This window comes from Atta colombica, unplaced genomic scaffold (assembly GCF_001594045.1).
Source record: "Atta colombica isolate Treedump-2 unplaced genomic scaffold, Acol1.0 scaffold68, whole genome shotgun sequence".
In the NCBI taxonomy this organism is placed as follows: Eukaryota; Metazoa; Arthropoda; class Insecta; order Hymenoptera; family Formicidae; genus Atta; species Atta colombica.
The window spans coordinates 729833-738367 of record NW_017259559.1 but is presented as its reverse complement, the minus strand read 5'-3'; the positions used below and the strand labels follow the sequence as shown (position 1 = coordinate 738367).

At 28.5% G+C, this 8535-nt stretch overlaps 2 protein-coding genes across 3 annotated transcripts; both read left to right on the top strand.

Annotated features, from left to right (window-relative positions):
• Positions 1–1277: 1277 nt before the first annotated feature.
• On the top strand, positions 1278–3960 carry LOC108692276 (general transcriptional corepressor trfA-like). The gene is made up of 4 exons (XM_018200453.1): positions 1278–1285; positions 1994–2611; positions 3421–3735; positions 3866–3960. The coding sequence occupies exons 2-4, from the start codon at positions 1994–1996 to the stop codon at positions 3950–3952; spliced, it is 1020 nt and encodes a 339-aa protein (XP_018055942.1). The 5' UTR covers positions 1278–1285; the 3' UTR covers positions 3953–3960.
• A 402-nt stretch (positions 3961–4362) lies between these two features.
• Positions 4363–8280, top strand: LOC108692277. Of its 2 annotated transcripts, none has more exons than XM_018200455.1 (5): positions 4363–4889; positions 6193–6267; positions 6479–6565; positions 6642–7005; positions 7901–8280. In XM_018200455.1, exons 1-5 carry the CDS (start codon positions 4833–4835, stop codon positions 8155–8157), a joined length of 840 nt encoding a protein of 279 aa, XP_018055944.1. In that variant the 5' UTR covers positions 4363–4832; the 3' UTR covers positions 8158–8280. The 2 variants fall into 2 exon arrangements, with proteins under 2 accessions (XP_018055944.1, XP_018055945.1); XM_018200456.1 differs by having other exon boundaries at positions 4814–4889; positions 6193–6241.
• The last annotated feature ends 255 nt before the right edge of the window (positions 8281–8535 follow it).

The window sequence follows — 8535 nt, the reverse complement described above, 5'->3', positions numbered from 1 at the left end:
AAAAAAAAAAGTTTGATATTATAGCTTAGAATATTAGTAAAAAATTAAGATTAAAAATTAAGATTATTGATGATTATTGTGAAACACCATTAATTTTAATGAACTTTAAAATCTTGCTACTTTTTTAAATAAAAACTATGTTTTTTAGTTTCTATATTTTATACTTTACTATTTTATATTTTTTTATTTTATTTTTTCATATGAAGAATATTATATAATGCAAAGGAAATGAAATTTGCATCTAAAATTAATATCAAAAAAAAGTTTGTTAAAACTTGATTGTAGATGTCCTCAATTTAAGTGCTCCATTTAAATCGTTTCACGTATGTCCGCATTTTCGCAATCGATAGAAATCTTCGCTCGATATATTATACTTCATGGAAGTAGAAAGTCTTACGACTTTACGTGGGCTTGTGTATGGTATGTGCAGTTCAGGCTGCTACAATACGCTTCAGAAATCGCTTCAGAAATTACCGCGACGTAATCAGTCACTAAAAAACTCTTGACTAATATTATTCAATAATCACTAATATTAAACATTATGTAACTGTATATAACAGAAAGAAATTTTCTTATGAGCGAACCGCAATATTAGTTATCTAAAATAATTACTAGTAAAATAATTACTAGTATAATTATCTAAATAATTATTAGTTATCTAAAATAACTAGTTATAATATTTTATACATTTAGCAATTTCTTACTGTTAAAGCGTCGATCGTCTTTCAGTAAAGAGATCGTAATTTCAGTAAAGAGAAACGCAGAAAGTTCAAATTTTGGAACGTCAGTTATTCATTAGACTCTATTATTTTGTAACATGCACGATTATACCATTAATTTACGCGTTACACATTCGCGTCACGTACTGTGAAGAGATCGAAATGGATTGTCGAAATTCTCGAATGACCGGGAACGAATCGCTGGCATTGGCCGATAGTCAGACTCGATCAGCGACGTGGGCCATCGAGCAACAGTCATATACTGCAATCGCCGTGTTAGGTCGAAGGGAAACAATTTCTCGAACGATCGTGCGTGAACGATAGAAACTGCCGTTTTGTTACCGCAAATCGTGAGTGACGCATAAACTTCCCAGCGGAAAAGGTTTCGGAATCAAGACTCTCTTGCGTAAAAATTTGAAATTAATATCGCTTCAAGATGCATTATAAAACAGTGTGCTTATGAGTGTTGAAGAAGGTAGTTAAGTGATTGAATAATCTTTGAAGAAATGTATGTGGGCTTAAAGAGAAGAAATATTTTAGAATGTCTGGATTTAAAAGCTATCAATGTAAGTTGCTGTCAATGTAAATCAACAAATATAAACTTATTGCTTAAAGGCATAGATTATTTTAATTTAATAAGTTGTTATTTAATAAATTGTGAAGATCAAATAAAATTCTTATTTAGAAATTAAAAAATTTAAAATTTTTTTAAATCGAATTATGTCTCTTCATTATGTTTCTTCAAAAAATATCGCAAGTTATGTAATTGATTTATTAAGTAATGAATCATAATATGTACGAGCGTTTTATTCCTCCAACTTCAATCGGCAATTTTCCTGTTGCGGTTTTACTTTGACAAATACTTTCCTTATTTCGCTAAATGATGACAGTCGACTTACGTAATAACTGCTAAATCTTTTTCGTGCAGTCATCGTTCAACTCTCACTACATGATATTTATGATTTTGGTCCTATGAAATATAATTTTATAAACTGTGTTATAAGACATTCTTTATACGTAATATACATAATATTTACGTAATATCTTATTTTTTATAGTGTATTAAAGTTCAAAAGATAGTTATATTATTCAATGTCATTGAATAATACAACTGTTACTTATTCTTAAAAATATTTTAATAAATTTCTATATATTCTTTTAAAGGTTTCTTTTTACAAATTTAAATATACCTTAGTTATTTTATTAAAAATGTGTTTTTCTCATTAATCTTTTATGACACATATTCTTAATCCTATAAATATTTTTTTTTGCAGATGTATATGTCATCAATCAATTCCTTTGCAGCCAACTGCTTGCTTCTTTATTTGATCAGTTCATTTTGTAGCAGAGCCGAAAAGTCAGACTGGATCCCTTACAAAATCAACGATTCTGCGCATTATCAATTTCGATCGATACAACCAGAATCAGTTCTCTCAGAAGAACAGTTCCGGTCTAATGTTCCAAAACGTCCACAATACGTTCATCATCCTAAGCATAATTTGATGCAACCTGGGATACTTATTAAGGATCGCTCTGAAGACAACGCGAAGAAAAATATAGCAAGATTCATGTCAGAATATGAGTTAGAAGAAATCTACAGACCGTACTATGATTCTCAATTTATTAGAAATGAAAAAATTCCTAAAAAAGAAAACGCACGATTAGAGCACGAAGAGACTCGAGAAATTGACGAGGAAATAATGAAGAAAATGAGTTTGCTAGACAAAGTATTATCCGAAGATACTGACAAGTATGACATTGAGATGAAGAACACTATTGAAGACGAAATCATTGCGGAAATGAACATCTCTGAAGAGACAAAAAGAGTTGTCAGGCAAGTTCGTAAGCAGCGGCCCGGATTCTTTTGGACCTTAGCAAGGCTTGCTTTTGAGGTATAAATTTTAACATGTTTTGATAGTAATGCTTCTCAAACGTGACATAATATTTAAAAAAGAATAAATTAGTAATATTAATATTTTGCCAATTCAGCTTCTCTTTAAAAGAAGTTTTTTTATATAAAAAAATATGTAACATTTTAAAAAAAGCTTTTTCAATATTATATACACATATATGTATATATCTTTTTTTAAATATTATATATACGAGAGAAGAGGAGAGAGTATTACTACTTTTTATTATATATATATATAAAATGTATAAATTATATTTTATTATGTATATGATAAAATTCTATAATGCATATTAATTGAAAAATTTAATTATAGACATAGTTACAATTATCTGTCAAAATAGTAGAAATATTTATAGAATATTCCAAATACACAATACCATATTCCAATACAAGCAATTTATTTTCAACAAATGTTAATCCCTTTAGATTTGATTTTATTGGAAATATGTTAAAAAAATTATTTCTTAAAATTTAATTCATGCGTACTTCAATAAATAATTCATACTAAAAAAATTAATGTGTTTCAAAATTTGACTGTTTTTTCGACATATACATTATTATTATTATGTACATAAAATCTCTCAGATGTAGATAAAATTAAATAATTTCGATAATATCGATGGATAATATCTTTAAATTTGATATTATAAATTTGATATTATAATGTAAACAGGGTCTGAAGAGATTAATTCGATTTTTTTCTTATTGGAAACATTTTTTTCCATCGAGCTTTAAGCGGAAAGAAAGTGAAAGTTTCTTTTTGGTCGATTAATGACATTTTATTTTCAGACATTCAATGATACGCGATCGGCGATTAAACAAATTAGTAGTATTATTAATCAAAATATCGAACCGGATTCAACTACACGACGACCAGTCAACAGTCATTCATTGACAGTCACCAATACAACAACAGTTACACCGATGAATGAACAGAATAATACGTCCAGCGACACGGTAGGCGTTAATACAACGACGACAACGACAACCTCGACCACACAAGCACCTTTCAGACTCACACCAACTAATCTGCAAAATTTGATTAGAAGAAATTTGCGTGGTTTAGTGAGACTCTTTAATATCGAATGGCAGGAGGCTCTGAATGTAAGTTTTTACTATATTCTCTTATTTTTGCTAATTTTTCTTTAAATATATTTACTATATATATATATATATATATTGAATTATTGTTTAATAATGGTACAATAAATTGTACAAAAATTTGATCTTTCAGCAATCAGACATAACTGTAAAGGAGTTTCAAAAGAATCTTGGGAATCAAGTAGGCAGTTTCCTACAAGACAACCCAAATGCTTTTTAAAAGCAACAAAGACAACATCACAAAAAAGAATAGATAAAATTTCAAAATCAAAAAGTTCTGAACTGAATACAATATAATAATTTATAACAAGCTCCATAATTTAGCTAAAGATTTTGTCTGAAAATTTCTAATAATGATATTTATATTTTTAATAATATATTTGCATTTTGTTGAATATTTTATACAATAGCTCAATTTTTAAATAGAAGAAATAGATAGAATTTAAGCAAAAAAATAGTTATATCTCCATTCATTAAAATTCATTGCATAGTTATTAGATATAATATGTAGATAAAATGCACACTTAATATTTCTTCATTTTTTTATCATATTATTGTTTAAATCAAATGAATCTTTATGAATGTGCCAATAATGGTAATAATGATGACATAGTTCCTACTATTTTTGACTCGGTCATTTCAAGACTTTTCAAATTAATCTGTTCATCAAATTACAACGTTGAATAGCCGAAATTATGCTCTAGCTCTGCGGGCGATTTCATCATAGATTAACATTCCTTTTATATCTCCGATATAAGTCGATTTACACAATCATTTTTGGCACTTAACCCACGTCTAAATTTCGTAAGTGTAAGATAAAAAAAGGAGCGGATAATTTATTCGAATGATTGGTCAGTGTGAAAGAGGATCTGGAGATCACGACTAGTGTGACATGATTGCAGTAAGTAGAAAGCACCTTCTTTATCCAAAGAAATCAATGCGAATCTGCAAATCCTTAAGTCGGATTGGTCGACGATTTGTGTGGGATTCAGCGGCAACCCTTATAGATCGACGAAGCAGATCCATGATTCAATCGTACTTGTGTCGACTTGAGTTGAAACTCGTAGAAGCCAGCCTTACACGCAATCTACTTCGAAAGGATGTTTTGGTGTTATAACTTTCTGATCTTTCTTCTTCTACTAGGCGACACATATGGCGTAAGTTATTTTAATTAAAAATTCTATAAATAAAGGAAAATAACATTTTTTTTTAAAAGTTCCAAAGTCTTTTTTTCCAAAAGTTTTAAATTTAAGTCATGCAGTTTGAAAGATTAGAGATGACAAGCTTAATTACATCTTTTCTACATCTCTCTGACTCTAAATTTCACAAATATGATATAATTCTCGGTGTAATAATGCTTCAATAATCATTAAAATGCTAATATTATTTTTACTATTTTAAGAATTATTGTTTCTGATATTATATTATATTAGTTTACAAATTTTAACAATTTTTAATATAAAGAAAGAAAATGACGTTTTCAAAATATTTTGGGATGCTAAATTCAAAACTGTCACCAAACTGTCACAAAACAGTTATAAAAATTCCATCTGATCGAATATTTAAAATGTAGTATGTTAATTTTTAAGATATAGCACTTCTGAATAATTTGAGTCCGACAAATGATGAGTAAGATGAACGTTTTCAAGATTTGATATATTATAATAATTAAAAAAATTTTGTGTGTGTGTGTGTGTGTGTGTGTGTGTGTGTGTGTGTGTGTGTGTGTGTGTGTGTGTGAGAAGAATATGGGACAAAAACATGCTAAGTGATTATTGCTGAACTCTAACACGTAAAACCAATTTAAAGTTACATAAAAAATAAAAATTAAACACTCAGCACTTTTAATTTATTTTCTAATTTTAAAACTGCGTTATACATAAAAAATAAATGTCTTTCTTATATACTCTCAAAAATCGGATTTAATGGAAATAATTCGATGATATTTTGATGGCTCAGTATCAAAATTATCCCAGAAACAGTCTTAATATGCTCTTGCAAAAATCTTGTGAACTAATGCTATTAGTTAGTCACTTATGTTAATTATTTGTTTATTTTCAAAATTTCAAAAGCTAAAATCTCGCTTTACAAAAAGATATCTTGTGTTTTAATAGAGATTATTATAAAATTATTTCACTCTTAATATTGAGTGAGGAGGATAGCGTGAATTAACCTTTCCAATAATTGATGAAGATTATTCAACATTTTTTTAATTTGTAAAAAGTGAAAGTTGTGATAAATATTGTGGATCCGCATTGGTACGTAACATTTACCTGTGTGCACTCTGACAGGTTTAAGCGTGAGTCGTCACACATAATATCTCATGGAACAAATTTCTATTTTGTCTGCTACAATAGTTTTCACTTGTTACTTTACAAACAGAAACTCGAGGAATAATTTATTAGAAGTATTTTCACGTTGTCACAAGTAAAAACGATTAATGTTTTGCATGTATTTCAGGGCATATCAAAGAGCAGAGTACGACGCCAAGATTCACCAACACAAAGTGGTCAGTTGATAGACAGTATCTTCAATGTAAGCGTTATAGCAAGCTTTTCTATTCAAAAAATATATACTGATTACTCAATTAATTAATTATTATACAAAAATGGAAAAACGTTAAATAGTAAAATATCAAATCTCTTTATTTTAAAAGCATTCTGATAACTTTAAAAATGAAGAAAGAAAGGATTTGTTGTTAATAAATTAATTTTGTTTTAAAAATTATAGAATTTTTATCTTACAGATTCCAATCACAGCGATTAGACAAACCGCTTCAGCCGTCCAAATTATTTCGCCAGGGAACACGCAGAGAATTGACAGTATTGTTAAGGTCATATGTGTAAAATTCCTTATGTATATTTAAAATGTATTTAATTATTTTCTATAATAAACAAAATTATTTACAGATCCCTGTCTCAACTTTACAAGCTATCGGCACATTTGTAAAAACTACAAGAGAGCAGGGGCAACAAATTCCGGATAATATTCAAGCTCGTCAAGAGAGGAGAGAACGGATTTTGGCTCTAAAAGAGCAGAAAAGAAAGCGAAAAGAGGAAATTCAAAATCAGCGATTACTGCAGCAACAATTGAAGAGAACTGTTAGACATCATCAAAAGGATCCGCTTGGATTAAATGCATGGAGTAATCTTTTGGTTGGACATCACGCTGATGGACTTTTAGGCCATTATTCTGGATTGGGTGGCCGGCGTCACAGAGATCATAAAATTGGTCAGGGCCTTCACAAACCTGGAATTCATCATGGCATTCATGGTAAGTAATATAAGTAGGTATTTAGAAGGTATCCGAGCGCACAAAATCGCTAATTAGTCAATTTAAAATAAAATATTCTTATTGGTAAAGCAATAAAAATTTACTAAGCCTCTCTTCCTAACCGATGTTAGTAAATGTGTGTTATCTGGATACATATTAACGAGAGTTAACGAGAATTAACGAGAGCCAAGTATTTCCGCTGTTTTCTTTTTCTTTCTTTTCTTTTTCTTCTTTTTCCTCTCACGTTATATCTGTGACCTGTGTTACACCTTTCTCATATGCTTGTGATGCGCATGCTGATTATTCAATTGCCACAAGCATATGGGACTACAATTTTAATGCCGATTCCGAATAGCAGATTTTTCGAGTATTTTTGTGGGCAAGAATATTTTTGGAAGATTGACTTTTTCCGAGAAAAGATGAGAGCGTAAAAATTTTTTTCATTAATTCCTACCAGGATCGAACTGTTTTCTTAAAGGAAAAAAATACATTATTTTTAAAACTATTATGTGTAATTAGTACTTTTTTTTATGTTACCTATAATATATTTTATAGATAATGTAAATAATAAATAGATAATATGGAAAGAATGATTTTGTTAAATTTTTAAAAAATTAATTCGATATAAATCTGACTAATAATTTTATTAAACTATCAAAATAATTAGGATCTTTAAGTTGATTGCTGAACAACGTCAAAAATTTTTGCAACATTATCATTTTTATTAAGTGTGTCTTACATAATTATTTTAATGGTCTAACAAAGTTATTTTTATGTTTATTTAGTAAAATTTTTACTTTAACAAAATTGCTCTTTCCAAGTAGATGTAAGTGTTACAAACATTGTATAAATTTATATAAATATATATATATTATTTACATATTGTTTGTCAAAGGTGGATATCTGGGAAATCATCCGCAGCATACCTACGAAGTGCATGAGAATGTTAATGAAGATACATCTTTCTCTTGGCACGGTTTGACAGCAGGATTTAGCACTTTCACTGGAATCCGACCTTCTAATATTTCTATTAAAATTGAAAATAAAGTCGCTCCTAAGGAGAATATTAAAAATAAATTGGCGCAAGAATATGACGATCCGTTGGAAAATAAAATTGCTCCTAGAAATGGAAGAGTAACATTTGTGCAATAATGATGTAAATATCTAATAATGATGTATCAGATATAAACTTATTCTTATTGTTAGTTACAAATACTCACCAAACATTGCTCACATTCATAATTTTCTATACTTATTCTCATAAGAATTTTTAAAAAGGTGCATCTTAGTAAACATATTAAATTAATATAAGAAATATTTTACAGTTAAAAAATGATAATATATAATGCTCAATATAACATGGAATAAGTAATTATTTTTTCTAGCTTAAAATGTTACAATGTATTTGGTACTCTAACTGTATTATAATCGTAAAAGTCTTTATTTTTAACTTTAGAGTCTTTATACTTTATTGTTTTATTTAAATTAATGAATTGTTAAATACATTTACTTATACTAATTTTTTGTAGG